This window comes from Physeter macrocephalus, chromosome 20 (assembly GCF_002837175.3).
Source record: "Physeter macrocephalus isolate SW-GA chromosome 20, ASM283717v5, whole genome shotgun sequence".
NCBI lineage: Eukaryota > Metazoa > Chordata > Mammalia > Artiodactyla > Physeteridae > Physeter > Physeter macrocephalus.
In genome coordinates, this window is record NC_041233.1 from 22,353,246 (window position 1) to 22,370,486 (window position 17,241).

Consider the following 17,241-nt stretch of genomic DNA (forward strand, 5'->3'; position numbering starts at 1 on the left):
CTGGGGGGCATCTGACTCAGTTCTGGCCTAAGGATTGTAAGCGGAAAGTGCACTAATGCTTTTCTGAGAAAGATTTTCCTCTTTGATGGCTAAAGTCCCCTGCGGTAAGCCCTATTTGACCCTACACTCTCCCTTCTTGCCTAGGATGTTAGGAGGGTGTAGGTTCATCTCAGCCTTCTTGGAGGGTTTTGTCACCAGCTATTCAAGCTATTCAATTTGGGCAAGTTACTTACTGTGTCTTTTTCTGAAGTGTCTCTTTGCATGAGTGGATGCTTAATTCTAATTCTGGGAGCATCCTTAGTTAAACAGTTTTATGGTCAGGACCCTGCAAAAGTATAGTAACTACTACCCTGTCAGTTAACCATGTTACAGTGGACTTTGTCTAGGTGGTTTTATTTCAGGTTATATAATTTCTTGGGTGTATATAGCTTAATATGTGGATTAATTATCATTTAAACTAAGCTACTTGGTCTTGAAAGAGGCCCTTAGGCTTGAATGACCTTGTTTGTATACTAACCATCTTCACAAGCACAATTTTGGGCCTTATTCGTTCACCCTCTGGTTCCCTGCCATTTGAAAATCACTAGTCTTTAGAGCAAAAGATAGAGGCTTTTTTTTCCTCCTCTCTGTTCTCCATCAAAGGGACTCAGTTTTACTCTCATGTTTTCCTAGTAATGTCAGCATTTAGAAAGTGCTGGGTCAGGGTATTAGATTTATCCGAAAAAGAGGTCACCAAGGGATGAAGAACGTTTATAGATATTTAATGTTAACCTAGATCTAAAGATTCCTATTTGTTTTGAAATCCAAACATGAAGACTAAAGTAATATATGCAAGTTTTAAAAACAAAATAGAAAAAAAAATTGAACAGAAGCACATAAAATGCAAAAATGCCAAGAGACTGCTGCTTTTAACAGTTTGTTTATAGTGATTTTATTGGTTACACCAGTTACTGTAAATAATATACGTATACCACAATTTCTTGATTTCTAAACATTGGATGATACGGTTGACTCCTTATTATGAAAATGAGGCATATAGGACACTTTCATTACTTTCTATACCTCTCATTTTCCCTCCTCTCTCCATTTACCAATTTTTGTAGATTGTTTTATCGTTTTGGGTTCTTCTGGGTAGTTACCTTTAAAACTCTAAATACTACAGTTAAACCTCTTGTGTTTCAATCTAATAGTTTTAACTCTCCACCATATGAGATTATACTATCTACCTGTCCTGCCTCTACTTCCCTGGTAGGTCTGCCTTTCCATTGTTTTTTACAATATCAAGATCTATAATATTTACATACTCTTCCTTAACTATGATAATTCACTTTTATTACGGTTTGATTGTAAACATTGAAAATCAATAAATAGCATATATGATACTATGAATTTTGTAACTTTTCAATATAAAACCAAGGAGTATGATGATTTTCATAGAAAAGGAAATGGAACACTCACTGGAAAGAAAAAGTTTCCACTGTCAATGTCAAATAGATTCTTTTTTTAACACTCCATCAATTTATTAAAATCATGCTCCATTTTAATATTGTGTTATACGCAAGCTATGGATTTTTTTAACCTTCTTTAGGAATTTATGGTTAACTCTTCTCTAGTTAGTTGTGGATGCATTGGTTGATGTTGAATTGAGCTGACATAAATGTGGCCGGCAGTTGAAATTTGAATTATTGGAAGTTCTTGCTTCAGAAAATGTGTCTATGCACATGTATAAGAGACCCTGAATATTAGGTTTTTAATTGTCTTGGAATTCATATAATTTCACAGTAAACGCAATATCTAAAAAGAAGTATAAAGGGTTTTTTCCCCTGGCATTTTATTCACAGTCAGGTCTTAATGTTTTTCTTTTAATAGTTTTGGTTTTTTGAATGTCAAATGCTTTTCAATTACACCACAGAATCCGTAGTCACATGTTGATTCCCTTTTTTTGCTATGTATCCGCTACAGTTAATTTTTTCAGCTTGCAGTGATCTAAAATTCAAACACTTAAAATACCGTGGTTTTGTACCCATATTTTCCCTGGCCATATTTAAGAACATTAACAGCATCAGTTAAGATCCTAGTTCTTCAGGGTGTCTTCTCTTCTGAATTGTTTACTTTGTGTGCATTTGAAACCAAATGTATCTTAAAAATCCACTAAACTATTAAAACTAATAAGTGAGTTTAGTAAGGCTGAAAGAAACAAGATTGGTATACAAAAACCAATTGTGTTTCTATATACTTTCAATAAACAATCCAAAAATGAAATAAAAGAATTCCATTTATAATAGGATAAAAATAATAAAATACATAGGTATAAATTTAACAAAAAACACAAAACATTTACTGTGGAAACTAGATAACATTGTTGAAAGAAAGAAGACCTATATAAATAGACAATCCATGTTCATGGATCGGAAGACAATATTGTTAAGATGGCACTACTCCCCAAATTTATCTATGTATTCAGCACAATCCCCATCAAAATCCCAGCTGGCTTCTTTGCAGAAGTTGACAGGCTGACTCTAAAATTCATATATGGAACTTTAAGAGACCTAAAATAGCCCAGGCAATCTTGAAAAAGAAAAAGAAGACTCAACAGTTCCTGATTTCAGAAGTTGTTAGAAATCAGAACAGTGTATTACTGCCATAAGGATACACATAGATCAGTGGAAGTCCAGAAATAAACCCTCACAATTACGGCCAATTGATTTTTTTTTAATTAATTAATTTTTGGCTGCATTGGGTCTTCATTGCTGCATACGGGCTTTCTCTAGTTGCAGCGAGCGGGGGCTACTCTTCGTTGCAGTGCACGGGCTTCTCATTGCGGTGGCTTCTCGTTGTGGAACACGGGCTCTAGGTACGTGGCTCAGTAGTTGTGGCGCACGGGCTTAATTGCTCCATGGCCTGTGGGGTCTTCCCCGACCAGGGCTTGAACCCGTGTCCCCTGCGTTGGCAGGTGGATTCTTAACCGTTGTGCCACCAGGGAACTCCCTACGTGAATGTTTATAGCAGCATTATTCAAAGTGGAAACAACCCAGATGTCCATCAACTGGTTAATTGATAAAATGTTATTTATACATACAATGGAATATTGTTTGGCAATACAAAGAAATTAAGTACAGTTGATCCTTGAACAACGTGGGGGTTAATCCAAGTGTAACCTGTAGTTGGCCCTCTGCCTCCATGGATTCAACCAACACTGACCGTATAGTACTGCAGTACTTCCTGTTGAAAAACAGTTCAAACTTGCATTGTTCAAGGGTCAACTGTACTGATAAATGCTAAACATGAATGAATCTTAAAAACCTGCAAGTGAAAGAAGCAGTCATAAACGGACACATATTGCATGATTGTATTTTATGAAATGTCTAGAATAGGCAAATCTATAGAGACAGAAAACAGATCAGTGGTTGCCTAGGCTGGAGAGGTTGGCAGAATGTGGGGAGGGACTGCTAAATGTATATGGGTTATCTTGGGGATGATGACAGTGTTCTAAAATAGTTTGTGGTGGGAATTCCCTGGGGGTCCAGTGGTTAGGACCCGGCGCTTTCACTGCTGTGGCCCAGGTTCAATTCCTGGTCGGGAAACTAAAATCCTGAAAGCCTCATGGTGCAGCCAAAAAAAAAAAAAAAGATTGTGGTGATGATTGCACAATTCTATGAATATACTAAAAACTATTGAATTACACACTTTGAATGAATTGTACATGAATTATATCCCAAAGAAGTAAAAGATGTATTTTATTGCCGCTGCAAAGTCACAGGAATTCTTCAAAGTTTCTCTTATATCTGACAGGTTTAGGTAGAATTTCTACTTATTTTCCTACTTGGTTCAATTATAATTCTTTCATGTTTATGTTGTTGCTAATATATAATTTAGAAATAGAAAGCTTGCTTTTATCCTGTGCTTTTTTTTCACCACCTCACCTCAGCTTCCAAGCTTAGTGTACTACAGAAGTGAGAATAATCTTGTTCCGACTCGCAACGTGAATATTAGTAAGGACATCTCACAGTGAAATCTCACCCTTCTGAAACCTAGCCATGGACAAAAGTGGGGGTGACACAACAAAATCCATCCACTAAAGCTGCTTCCCTTTGTTCATTGGAAAACCATCAGGCTCCTTTCCAGCCTACTTGCTCTTATTTTACATAGTGTTAAAATAAGCAGATCACCAGTTTCCAAACCCAACAGATTAGATGTATCAAGTTAGAATGGGTGTAAAGGGTGTACTGTAGACTGAATTGTGCTCCCCCCATTCATATATTGAAGCACTGACCCCCACAATGTGATGATATTTAGAGATAGGGCCTTGGGGGTAATTAGATTTAGATGAAGTCCTGAGGGTAGGGCTCTCACAATAAGATTAGTGTCCCAAAAGAGACACCAGAGAGCTTGCTTCCCTCTCCCCCTTGGGAGGACACAATGAGAAAGAACTGTAAGGAAATACATTTCTGTGTAAGACACCCAAAATGTGGTATTTGTTAGGGCAACCAAACTAAGACATGGAAAAAAGATAGTTCATAGCCAAACAGTGAGGGAGGAGACAAGGAAACCATGGTGGGGAGGGCCATAAGCACAACCTGGCTATCTGAATCCTATTCAGTATAAGGAAAATACAGAGTACCAACTGAATAGGCCCTAAGACTTCCTAGGTCACAACATAGTATAATAAATGAGTTTCATAATAATCAACCGGATTCATCAAGAAAGGGTTGGTTTTCTGTTTAAGGTGGTAAAAAGTTTTAAAATCTGTATTAGAAAAATTTCCATCCAAAATAGTTCAAATTATTCATTTTTTGAAAATTGAACTAAGTTTGCTCTCCAGAATGATTCATTCCTCATAATTTCAGCTACCTTTTTGTTTTTGTTTGTTTGTTTTCTTTGGCTGCATTGGGTCTTCTTTGCTGCATGCGGGCTTTTCTCTAGTTGTGGCGAGCAGGGGCTACTCTTCGTTGTGGTGCGTGCACTTCTCATTTGTGGTGGCTTCTCTTGTTGCAGAGCAAGGACTCTAGGTGTGCGGGCTTCAGTAGTGGCACGTGGGCTCAGTAGTTGCGGCACACGGGTCCTAGAGTAAGCAGGCTTCAGTAGTTGCAGCGCATAGGCTCAGCAGTTGTGGCTCGCAGGCTCTAGAGCGCAGGCTCAGTAGTTGTGGCGCACGGGCTTAGTTGCTCCGCGGCATGTGGGATCTTCCTGGACCTGGGATCGAACCTGTGTCCCCTGCATCGGCAGGCAGATTCTTAACCAGTGTGCAACCAGGGAAGTCCTGCCTTGTTGAATTGTTACTAAGTTCTTATTTTTCAAAGCAAGGAAAGTGAAGGTAAATTTCTGCTTTCCTTGTCCTAAAATTATATTTGAAACAGGATACAAAACTTCTGTCTTCTTTAATCCCTGCTTTCCAGGAACTCGAATCATTTATGATCGAAAGTTTCTGTTGGATCGTCGCAACTCTCCCATGGCTCAGACCCCTCCCTGCCATCTGCCCAATATCCCAGGAGTCACCAGCCCCGGCACCTTAATTGAAGACTCCAAAATAGAAGTAAACAATTTGAACAACTTGAACAATCATGACAGGAAGCATGCAATTGGTAAGAGAATGCTGGTATTAGGGACCAAGAGGGTAGCCCTGGGATTCGAATGTCAGTCTGCTGTGGGTTGAAAAAATGTTGATGCTTCACTTATAACTAATATTCAGTCATATGTCTCTAAGGTTCCCCCCACTCCCCTCACCAAGGCTTATTGAATTATTCTGAAAACCCTGAGTTCTAAACCATAACCAAATCTAATCTAGTTGGGGGTTGGGGGGTGAGGAAGAATCCAAAATCAGGGAATGGTAAATCCCAAAGAGGACTCCTTGAACCTGGGCTTTGTTGGACTAGGGATAACACACACAGAGAGAAACAAAACAATTTAATAGCTCCCATTTCCATCACTCTCAAGAAACAGACCATGCTTCTAACAAGAAGAACGTCATTTTTGTGGTGTAGGGCAGCGGTCCCCAACCTTTTTGGCACCAGGGACCAGTTTTGTGGAAGACGGTTTTCCCATGCACTGGGGGGATGGGGGGATGGTTTGGGGATGATTCAAGTGCATTACATTTATTGTGCGCTTTATTTCTATTATTATTACACTGTAATATGTAATGAAATAATTATACAACTCAATCATAATGCAGAATCAGTGGGAGCCCTGAGCTTGTTTTCACTTGCCACTCACTGATAGGGTTTTGATATGCGTCTGCAAGCAGTTGATTTATTATGGTGTCTGTGCAGTCAGACCTCTCTGCTGATGATAATCTGTATTTGCAGCCGCTCCCCAGCGCTAGCATCCCTGCCTCAGCTCCACCTCAGATCATCAGGCATTAGATTCTCATAGGGAGCTCGCAACCTAGAATCCCTCACGTGCATAGTTCACAGTAGGTTTCACACTCCTGTGAGAATCTAATGCTGCAGCTGATCTGACAGGAGGTGGAGCTCAGGCGGTAATGCGAGCGATGGGGAGCAGCTGTAAATAGAGATGAAGCTTCTCTCACTCGTCCACAGTACCAGTCCGTGGCCGGGGGGTTGGGGACCCCTGGTGTAGGGAAAAGCAATATGGTTTTTCACCCCGTTTTCCAGGACTGCCTATAATATTTCAGTAAATACTCCCCCATACTCACACACACACGTTTATTAATGAGTCCTCTCTGTGTCTGTGGAACTGGCCAGCTCCTGAAGTACACCTTGGATTGCACTCCATGACCCTTTTACACGAGCCAGCATTCTGCCTCCTCAAATTCCAAATGAGTTTTTAATGGACAAAGTGTCGATTCAGAGCAGGGCCAAAGTTCAGAGCCTCCAGAAGAATGTGCTGACTTGATAGATGGCCAGGTGCTCCCCAGGAGCTCCCGTTTGGTCAACCTCTGGACAAAGGGACACTCAGAAAGTTTTCACTTGTATCCTTCCCCCAGTTGCTCCTCCCTGTGGGTGATTTGACTGCCATTCTTGTTTTTCCCCCAGATTAAAAAGACTAGCCAAAGCAAAGCAGAATAGTTGTTTCAAGGCTGCAGAGAATGGGACAGTTTGAATTCCTTTTTGACGTTTGTGCAAAGGGAATGATAGTTAAAACTGTTTTGCTTTACCTCTTCATGCTCAACTTTTCCTGTTCTTCATTCTAACCAGGAGATGATGCTCAGTTTGAGATGGACATCTGACTGTCCTGCGAGGATCAGAAGAAAAGCAGCAACACTGATACATGTGTGTACCTGATTTGGCCAATAGGATCAACAATGCAAAGACGGAAGAGGCAGTACCAGCAATCCCTGTTGCAGTCTCCTACTCCTGCTCCCCTGCTCCTTCTCCGGGTGCCAAAGGATGCAAAGATGAGCTGCATCTGACCATTTCTTCTCCCTATTTCCTGTTCCCCTTCCCAGTTAGACAGTTAGATTGAAGGCCCTTGGCATATTTCTGTAGAACTAAGCAGCCCACAGAGGAAAACAGTTAACCTCTGGTTCCCCCTTCCCCCCGTATTTTTTTAAATCCCAAATCAAATATCAACCTACCAATAATTGGCTAGCTGGGAAATCTGGGGAAGTGATATGGAGGTTTGATAGGTTCAGCATCATTCCTGTTCTTACCCTCTGTCTCTCCTCCCTGTCTTGCTCATGTTTCACTGCTGCAAAAGTTTGGGTTGGGGGTCTTGAAAACCATTGGAGGGAAATGGTAAACAGGAGGAGAGCTGCTTTCTCTTTTACCTTGAGGTGTTTGTCCTTGGGGACAGAACGCTGTTTGTACATCTCTGGTAGCATTACCCTGGGGCACTGTTTTGAGGTCCACTTCCCCTCCTTCCTCTGGGAGGAATGTCTTTAGTGTTACAGTTCATCTTCCCATTCGTTTTATCACAATTGTGCAAACATTTCTTAACTCTACATCAGAAGGGGGTCTTCGGTCACCAGTTGTTCTTTTTCCTCCCCTTCTCCCATCCCTCCCTGCTTGCATCTTGTTGCTTGCAGTCCTTTTGTACTCTGAGCTATCCACGTGATTTCTCCTGCTCTCGGAGCAGGTCCCTACGACAGGACAGAGGCTCTTTGGATAAGGCCCGATGTATTGGGTCGACCAAAAAGTTCATTCTGGTTTTTCCGTAAGATGTTACAGAAAAACCAGAATGAACTTTTTGGCCAACCCAATAGTCCTCTGCAGGATGATACCCAGGAATGACCTCGGAAGACATTTAACTGTTTGAGTACACAGGCTCAGTAGTCATTGTTTTTCAGTCCAGTGAGCATTGTGATATTTGTTGTCTGTGATTTTTGAGTTTGAAGTTGACTTTCAGAATGCTCTTAGAAAAGAACTAAACTTTTTTCCTTTGTGGACCTGCTTTGTTTGGCTGCTGAGATAGATAAGCATGGGCTTAAAAATGTGTTCCTTCCACTTTTCTTACCTTTCCCATGGTACTCTGAATTTCCCTATCTTTCCCTCCCTCCCTCCCTCCTTCCTTCCTTCCCTCCCTTATCTCTGCCAGGCCATTTTTCAAATGTCCATCCAGGATACCTCAAGTGTCGGTATCTGATAATATCTGTCACTCCTCTTAACTGAGGAGTGACCTTTTATTTTTAAGATGAGTACAGACCTATTTTTAGATATGTTTTCAGTACAATTTTGAACAGCAACTTTTTAATTACACATCTTCCGGTGTTAGGAAGGTGAGAATTGTCCGTAGGCGAGTCTGCTGTTCCATGTCACCATCCCTTGTCTTCCCTAGTCCCTTACGAGCTCTTTCCTTCTCGCTCTAGTTTGGGGTGTGCATGTTTGGAGTTTGTAGTGGGTGGATTGTGAAACTGGACCATTCTGCCTTTCCTGGGTTGTTCATGGAAACCTCATTCTTTTCCCTTACCCTTTGCTGCTTCATTCCGCATCCCGTGGTCCTGACTATTGACTGGCACAGTAATCCTGGGAGAGTGACTCCACTCCCCTCATAGAAAGACAAGTAAAATAGCCACTGGTGTCCTGGGAATTTCTGGTTGGATTTGGTGCCCTGAACCCTCTTATTAAGAGATCAGATCCCAGGGTGAGAGTAACAGGCCAGTTGGCTAAGATAGAAAGCTGTTTTTCTTTTGAACTATGAAGAGACCCTGTTTGCGAATACATTTTAGACAGAAAGAAGGAAGGGTGTCTGAGGAACTTTGTTCTGTTTTCTGCTACAAAATGTGAAGAGTTCAAAAAGTGAAACCTTTTGTGATGGTTGATGTCTCTCAGGAATAAGCTGGATCTCCAAAGTTTTGGAGATGCTTTCGGTCTCAAAAATTGATGAATGGAAAAGTATTTTTTGTTTGCTTTTTAATGTATCTCTGTTCTGATTTTAATTAAACTCCAGATTTCACTTTGCATACTCTTGGAACAACTTAAGGTGCATTGGTAATTTGCATGAGAAGCTTGCTCAGGACCTCATTGTCCCTTGGGAGCCTGATTCTTTGAGAGTGACGCTTTCATCTTCCTCAGGGCCCAGCCTGGGCATCCTCTGGAATCTGACTCCACTACAGCGAGTAGTCGAGTAGTCGGGCTGTCAGCAGAAGCACGCGCCCTTGTTTGCTCTTTACTGCTGCACGTGAAAACTCGGCTTCCTCACTGAGAGACGGGGAATGAATTTAAAACATGCCAGCTTGAGTAGTCTTAAGATGCCATGTTCCCCTTTTTTGCTATCTTGAGGAATTGCTGCATGTGGCTCCCTAATCAGACGCCATATTTCTAGTATTTCTTGGGAGTGTCAGCTGTATAATATAGCAGCTGCCCAATCCTTTAGCCATCTCTATAACGACCTCCATACTGCTTGGTGCAATTCCTTCCTGGAGGCCACTGCTACTAGAGATACTTTGGCCTCCATAAATCGGCATTTCAAAGATAATTTCACAAGGCAATAGATGAGCTTCCAACAGATGACACCTTTGTGCCATGCCTCATAGAATCATTTTCAGGGCAAGCCAGAATCCAGTAGGTGGTTTACTCCTGTATGTTTGGAAGAAATCTCACAGTTGAAGCCCTAAATGAATAATCTCTCTGGGCTTTTTCCTGGAAAGGGAACCCCCTTAGGGTAGCATTTGAGTTAGGCGGTTCTTAAAATCTTATTGATTATTTGTACTTTTCTTCTTAGGAGAAAACCATGTTTCTGTACTTCTGGGGACAATCCATGTCGGTGAGAAATGACCTTGTCCAAATTCCAGCAGGAGACATGCATTGTCATGATTCTACCTCCTTCGTAGTGTGGTGCATTGAGTTCACCACTTCCTCATATTCTATTGAAATAGGTATTGTGTTCTCAAGACCACAGTGTAGAGAAGCTGGCTTCTAGCTATTAGGCTTCCAAGCCAAGAGTTTTGTCCCTCCATCTGCGTTAGTTATCTATTGCTGTTTAACACATTACCCCCAAACGTAACACCTTAAAAGAGCAAACATTATCTGTCAGTTTCTGTGGTTAGGACCTGGGAAGCAGCTTCACTTGATGGGTCTGGCACAGGGTCATAGGAAGTTGCAGTCAAGATGTCAGCAGGGTCTGCAGTCACCTGGGGCTTGAGAATCCACTTCTGAGCTTTCTTTGTGGCTGTTGGCAAAATGCCTTAGTGTCTTCCTGTGTGGATCTCTTTTTAGGGCAGCATGAGTGTCCTCACAGCATGGCAGCTGGCTCCCCCTGAGCAAGTGATCCCAGAGAAAGAGGGCAAGGAGGAATCTGCAGTGCCTTTTATGACAGTCTCCGAAAGCACACGTCATCACGCCTTCCTATTCCGTTCCTTAGAAGCAAGCCACTAAGCCAGCCTACACTCAAGGGGAGGGGAGGTACACCCCACCTACTGCATGGAGCAGTATCAAAGAATTTTGGGTATACTTTAAAACCACCTCACCCCCAATAGAGGATGAAACCAGGTCAACAAGAGGGGGTAGGTTTAAAGTAGATGATATACTGAGAGAGGTGTTGTTACTGAAAACAGTTCTCTTAAGATGTGCATCGACAAACAGATGAAAAACGGGTTCTCTCCCCATGGCTACTGCCAGTTTTAAGAGGGGAGGCAAGAAATGGCAATTCCCAGGAGAATGTATCTGTACATTTGCCTGGTGTATACTACCAGCAGCCCAAGGTTGCTTCTTTGTAAGTCCTTGGCTTGGTATCTAAGACTCAATACTGCTTGCTCGCTATCTCCTTTAGCCAGGAATTGACAAAGGGAATTGGTTTCTCCTAGTTGAGCCACTCAGATGGACTTAATTGGGTTCAGGGTTGTTAAGCAAAGGGAGCAAACTTGAATTACATTTTGGGTTACTGGGCTGAGGAAAGCTAACCATTCCGATTCAGGGTGACATAGCTGAGAGCATCCAGAAGCCAGGTCCCCACCAGAGTCGATGCTTGGCACCTGCTCTCACAAACTACACCAGCTGAAGCAGGCTTGGGCCAGGTCTCTCACTCAAGAAGCCACTTCTCAATAAGTAGGGAACATCTGGGAATTAGAAATGTCTGTCTGTGCTTTATTGTTCTTTAAATCCACTGCAGGTTAACTCTGCGTGCCCACCTCATCCTGGGCTTCCTGATGGAAACGGGTTCTCAAAGAGAACCAATGCTGTTTTCACCCTGAAGAAAAACTTAGATGAAGCTTGTCAGTTCAACACGTGTTTAGTGAATATCTGCTATGTGTTTCTGGCACCCGTGCCAAGTTTTTAGAGATTTCAGACATCTTAAGGATGCAAATTCTTGTTTGGATTTATGCTCCAACTCTTCCCAGCATTTTCTTATCTGTAGCCCTGCTTGCTTTAGAGTATGCTTGAATAAAAAAGCATTGCTGCTGAGGCAGCTATAAAAAAAAAAAAAGGTACTTCTTCCAGAATTAAGGAACTCATCTTTAAAGCACCTTCAAATGAATTTTTTTCTGTCTGATTTTGAGGTGGAGTCAAAATAGGTGGTCTTTTATTTTTGCTGTTTGGGTTACCAGCTCTTTGGGTCTGTCAGACCTTAGGGGTATCACATATCTTGGCTGTTTGAAGCCTGAGCCCTCAGCCCTTTACATTCCCCTCCAGACGGCAGGCCCGGTGCTTTTCTCTCTGGGTCAAAACTTCCCCTTATCATGTTTCTGGACTACATGATAAGGGGAGCTATTTATTAATCTGCGAAACCCAATCTCTTACCTGCCCGTGACATCTAGGAAGGGGTAGTATTTGTTTTAAATAAGTGTTGTTTCCTTGGGAGGGCAATTTCTGTCTGGACTTTGAAGGGGGCATAGTTACCACACATTACTATCCCCACCACCACCACATTCTTTACCTCTCTCCCAGCTTTTAATAAAAGATGACATCAGATCTTGAGGTAGTTGGGTCACAATTCTTTAGAATGCTTATACCCCAGGGGCATTTCCTGTTCTAGTCATGTTTTTTCCAGTTGAGTATTGGCGTTTCCCTGAGGCTTGCTCACAGACATTTCTGATTGAAGACTAAGGATGGTTGATACAATCATTGATGTCACCTTTCCCACCCTCTGGAATTTACATTTCTTTCTCTGGGCTGGTCCTGGAAGTTGACACTTTTTGGCAAAGCTTAGATTTAGGAGAAGTCTTTCAAGTCCCTGTTCAGATGATCTGTGGTTTCTCTTTGCTTCCTCTGCCTCTGCAGCCCTGGCAGATCCTACCGTCTGGATCCCGAATGGAAAATAGTACTGAGATGAAACACATTCCTGGGGTATTTAAACTCTTACTCTGCCACCTTTCTAAGAGTGGGAGGCTGGCAGAGAGATGCTGCAGTGCTTGATAATCATTTGGCCACATTGAAATTTCCAAAGGGAGCTCTTGCTGGTGCTTAAACCCAAAATTCCTGAACACCTGAGAATGCATGAATATAGCACAGAATATCCATTCTTGCCCCAATATACCCCCTTCCCCTCCATCTTAATCTTTAAAACAAAACAAAACAAAAAACCCAAGCCCAGGCCAAGGGTCATTTTTACTTGAAACCAGGAGAGTGGGGGAGTAACACGAGAGACGAGGGGCAAGCTGTGTGGTGAGGCATCCTGCTCCTGGTGTCTGTTCCAATCACTGAGGACTGTGAGCCAGTGCCTTTCCTTCGCCTGGAGATGGAGCACATCTCTCCACCTGGGTGAGGAGACCCTCTGCTACCCAGGGGTGAACCTTAAAGAGGGTGTCTTGGAGAGCCCAGAAGACACTCACATTTTTCGGGTGTCCATTTTAAGCATCTTTAAAATGTTTTATATATTTAAAAAAAATAATGTTCTTCCCTGTCTTTGTGCCACCAGTGGCCCAGTTCCATCCATTCTGAATGGAAAAACAGAGACTGCCAGTACTTTCCTTGATCTTCCCTTCGTCTCTCTTAATGTGGGTATCCCCTTACCCGGCCTGTCCATTTCACTGTCGTGGATGGAGAACAGAGGGCACCACGCAGTCCTGAGGCAGTCCTGTGTGACTCCGTGATCAGGTTTTTGTTTCTTGTTTTTCTAACTGTCCTTCCAAACCAGCAAGTGTTTGGAAGTTAGGGGAAAAGTTAAATTCTCACCAACGGTTGCTGTTAACACTTGAATCAATAAAGATCTTGAGTATCAACTTGGTGTTTTATTTTATTTTTTTTAAATTTCAGGTGAAATCCTGTTGACACATTTTGGGCATCTTGCCTGGTGAGGAAGATGGGCAAAGGCAGTTGGCCACTTCATGTGTCAGTTCCTCTCAACATTTACGGAGCACTTTGTCCATCTGGCCCTGTATGTGCCAGGAGGTAATGTGTCCCTTCCCGAAGGAGCTTGGAGGTGAACACATACATGCTGGGGCTGGATGCACCCAAGAAGGCCCTTCTTTAGGTACCAGCCTGGAGGAAGCCCAGACAACAGCTTTCCTGACGAGGGCTGCCTCTGCCCCTCAGGAGCACTTGTTAGAAATCCATCATATCTGATGTCTGAAAATAAACTAGACTCTGCTGCATGAGCATCACATTCCTTGCTATTATTAATCCAGTGACGCTCACATGTTAGTATTGAGAGCAAGAATCCTGTCCTTTCAAGAATCCTGTGGACCATGTAAACAGGTCCACAGAACAAAACAGCGTAGAGGTTTAGAGCACAGTCTTTGGAGTAAGACAGGCTTGAATTCCTGCTGTACCACTTAGTAGCAGCCACATTCTCTCAACAGGATTCCCAGTCTCTCTAAGCTTTGGTGTCCTTCTCTAAAATAGGGTTAAGTTAAGAAGTAGGTCTTACCTGGGTGGCTGTGGGCTCAGGTGGGATCATGGAAAGCACTTAGCCCAGTGGCTGGTATGTTAAGAGCTCAGTTACAGCTCAGTTGGTGTGACAAGTAGAGGTGGGTCAGCTGGGTCTGCTTTTCCCCAGAATGTGCAAGTTTGGGAGTGGAGCAGGCTTGTGTGACCCATAGAAGGACGAAATAATCTCTTCAAGGGAAGATAATCTTGAAAGCCATTTCATATATCCTTTACTTTGCCCCAAAGGCAAATAGGGTATCAACTTCAAAGGCAATTTAGGATAGAGGGATAAGGCTTTTACTGCTAGTAAAAGGGGAGACTGACTACATGATGGAGATTAACCCGACTGTGTTGCTGTGTGAGAGTCACAGCCGCAGCCGCTTCCCAGTTTCTGCTTTTATCTTTTCTCCAGTCCTCCCTGTACCAGGCCCGCCCACTTCCCCAGCCAAGGAGAGTAATGCATCCAGTTTCCCCCAATCGGCTACTGACTTGGCACTGCTACAGGAACAGTGGAAGGAGACCTTTGCCTTGAGAGCAAGTTAAAATACCTCTGACTTCTCTGAAAGCCCCTTCCTGGCCCTCAGGGTAGGGCAGGACTCAGTTCCCATAGGCAGCATTTCCTCAGACTTAACAAAGCCTGCACTAGCAGGTAGGGTCCAGAGCACGGAGCTGTGTTGTAGGCTCAGCCCCAAATACCTCTGGCCTGGCAGCAGAAGGCCCCTGCCGCTGACACACTGCACAGTGAGCTTTTAGCAGGGGTCAGCAAAACGTCCTTTCACTCCTTTGTGCCTGCGTCTTCTGCTTGATATGAGGCGGTGTCCTGTCGTCAGTGGGGTTTGTTCTGTGAGTTGGTAGAGCTGCTAACTGTAAACACTCCCACAAGCTATAGCCACAAATAGCTTGACCTTTTGCTTTCCTGGCCCCAGCCATAGAAGAACAGTTGGGCACCCATTTAGTACAGAGGATGCTCTAAAGCCCTGGGATAGGATTTTTACTCCCAAGAACTTAAGTTTGGTAGTGGAAGTGGGGTTTCAAATGTCTGGTTCCAAAGGCTAAGGCCTTGACCCAAAGCTAAGAGAGCAAAGACCCCTAGATGGTATGAAGGACGGTGCCCCTGGGGCTCCAGAGACCAGAGCTCAGCTCTTGGCCCTGCCACTCCTAGCTGTAGCATCAGGCCACTAGGCCTCACTGGGGTCTCATTTAGGAAAGAAGATGGTATAAAAATTGACCTCTCAAGGCCTCCCCAGCTCTACTGTCTTCTAAGTAGAGTCAAATGCAGGATCCTATTGTGATTCTGAATTGTGGGGAGGGCAGGGTGTTTCCACTCCAGGGAATGAGCAACTGGATCAGTTTTGTTGCTGAATCAGGGCATTGAGGTTTCTCAGGCCCAGGCCTGGCTCCAGCCTAGCCAGCACCTTCCTGGGCCAGGATTACTACCTTGACTCAACCAAGTCAAGTTTGAGTCCCCTCTAAACTCAACAAGTATTCCCACAAGATTGGAATCATTTTTCCTAAGGTTGGAGCATTAGTCTATGGGCTTCTTAGGAAAGCAGGGTAAGTTTACTGTGGACTGACATTCCCAATAAAATGGTTCCCTTGCCCTGCCAAACAAAATATAGCCCCTGTTTTGGCAGTGCTCAGTGAGGCCAGCTGGTGAGAGAAAAGTAGAATCACAGAAACGTGCTAGGATCCGCCTGCTTTAATTTCACAAGATGAGGCTGAGCAGTGAATTACCTGAGGTCACACAGCTGCTCAGTGGCTGAGCTGCGACCATAACCCAAGTCTGCCACCCAGGGCAGTGTCTTCACCGCTGTGGATAGGAAGCACAGGGGCCTCATTAATAGCATGCATTGACAGACTGAGGTGAACTGTCACGAGCTTTAATAGACTTGGATGGATTGTGCCCGCCAAAGCAGACTGACTTGGGGACGCCCCAGGGCTCCAGCTTCTGTAGTCCAAGGTGGCCAGTTCTCTTGGACGAGTTCCTGCCTCGCCCCTCAAAGGCACCAACTGGCCTAGGAGAACTATACAATGGCTTTATTGTATGTACAGCTCATTAGCAGAGATCCACTCTGCGGGGGCTCCCAGACCCAGCCTGAGGCAACCAAAGCCAATGGACTGTTTTTAATTTTACATAGTGATACTTAATCTTCAGACGTCAAGGGTGTGGGTGGGTGTATGTCAAAGGCCACTTTTGGAAATACACAAAAAAATACAACCTTGTCCCACCTCAAAAATAAATGCACATATGCTCCAGCTCTTGCATACAATTTCTGGGGGATCATGGGTTGAAAAAGTCAGCTAAAGGACTCTTGCACTAGTGCTTTCACGTGCTACTGTCTGTTCAGCAAAGAGAAAACCCAGCAAGCCTGCTTCACAGGCTTCCTTCTCCCTCTCCTCTGTGCTCAACCAGACCCCACAGAGCCTTCAAGGACCGGGTGGCAGCCCTTCCTCCTTAGGTCTGGTGGACAGAGGGACTTTTCCCCCTCTTTGTTTCTCTTCATTGGATTAGATGGTTATCTTGTCCTCTAGGAGCTTCCCAGTCTTCCAGGGTACAGGCAAATCCAACACACCTGCAGGAGCTCCTCAAAGGCACCCACATTCTTCCACAATCATGTCTCTATGATGGTCTAGAAGGACTCGGCCATTGTCCACGTACAGCATACTCAAGGGCTTGGTCTTCACTGGGGCACAGCAGGTGGAAGGGACTCGGTGGGGTTGGTACCGTTTCAGCAGACTCTGTGAAAGGGAGGACAAGGGGGGGGTGGTCAATGCACATCCCAGTGGTGAGGTCAGAATGGTGTCATTTCTGGGTAAAGGGTGAAAAAGTTACAGAGAGTTAAAATCAGCTTCTGGGGGCAAAAATAGAAAATTCTGGGCTTCCCTGGTGGCGCAGTGGTTGAGAGTCCGCCTGCCGATGCAGGGGACGCGGGTTCGTGCCCAGGTCTGGGAGGGTCCCACATGCCGCGGAGCGGCTGGGCCCGTGAGCCATGGCCGCTGAGCCTGCGCGTCCGGAGCCTGTGCTCCGCAGAGGGAGAGG

At 43.9% G+C, this 17,241-nt stretch overlaps 3 protein-coding genes across 6 annotated transcripts in view; 2 read left to right on the forward strand and 1 right to left on the reverse strand.

Moving 5' to 3' along the window:
* EIF4EBP2 (eukaryotic translation initiation factor 4E binding protein 2) overlaps positions 1–13,713 on the forward strand; it is a 24,177-nt gene extending 10,464 nt beyond the window's left edge. Inside the window, exons 2-4 of one of the 3 annotated variants that reach the window (XM_055081135.1) lie at positions 5,397–5,582; positions 7,155–7,229; positions 13,590–13,713. In XM_055081135.1, coding sequence (XP_054937110.1) covers positions 5,397–5,582; positions 7,155–7,186 — 218 coding nt within the window. In that variant the 3' untranslated portion in view covers positions 7,187–7,229; positions 13,590–13,713. Of the gene's footprint in view, positions 1–5,396; positions 5,583–7,154; positions 9,357–10,613; positions 13,556–13,589 lie in introns of those variants that run through there. The other 2 variants (XM_055081136.1, XM_055081134.1) reach the window with 2 other exon arrangements.
* The window catches only part of PALD1 (phosphatase domain containing paladin 1), a 142,160-nt gene continuing 138,553 nt past the window's right edge, over positions 13,635–17,241 (forward strand). For both annotated transcript variants that reach the window (XM_028481342.2, XM_028481343.2), the window contains exon 1: positions 13,635–13,724. The gene's annotated coding sequence lies outside the window, so the exon portion shown is untranslated. The remainder of the gene's footprint in view (positions 13,725–17,241) is intronic.
* NODAL (nodal growth differentiation factor) overlaps positions 14,031–17,241 on the reverse strand; it is a 10,086-nt gene continuing 6,875 nt past the window's right edge. Inside the window, exon 3 of the mRNA XM_007120823.4 lies at positions 14,031–16,940. Coding sequence (XP_007120885.1) covers positions 16,788–16,940 — 153 coding nt within the window. The 3' untranslated portion in view covers positions 14,031–16,787. The remainder of the gene's footprint in view (positions 16,941–17,241) is intronic.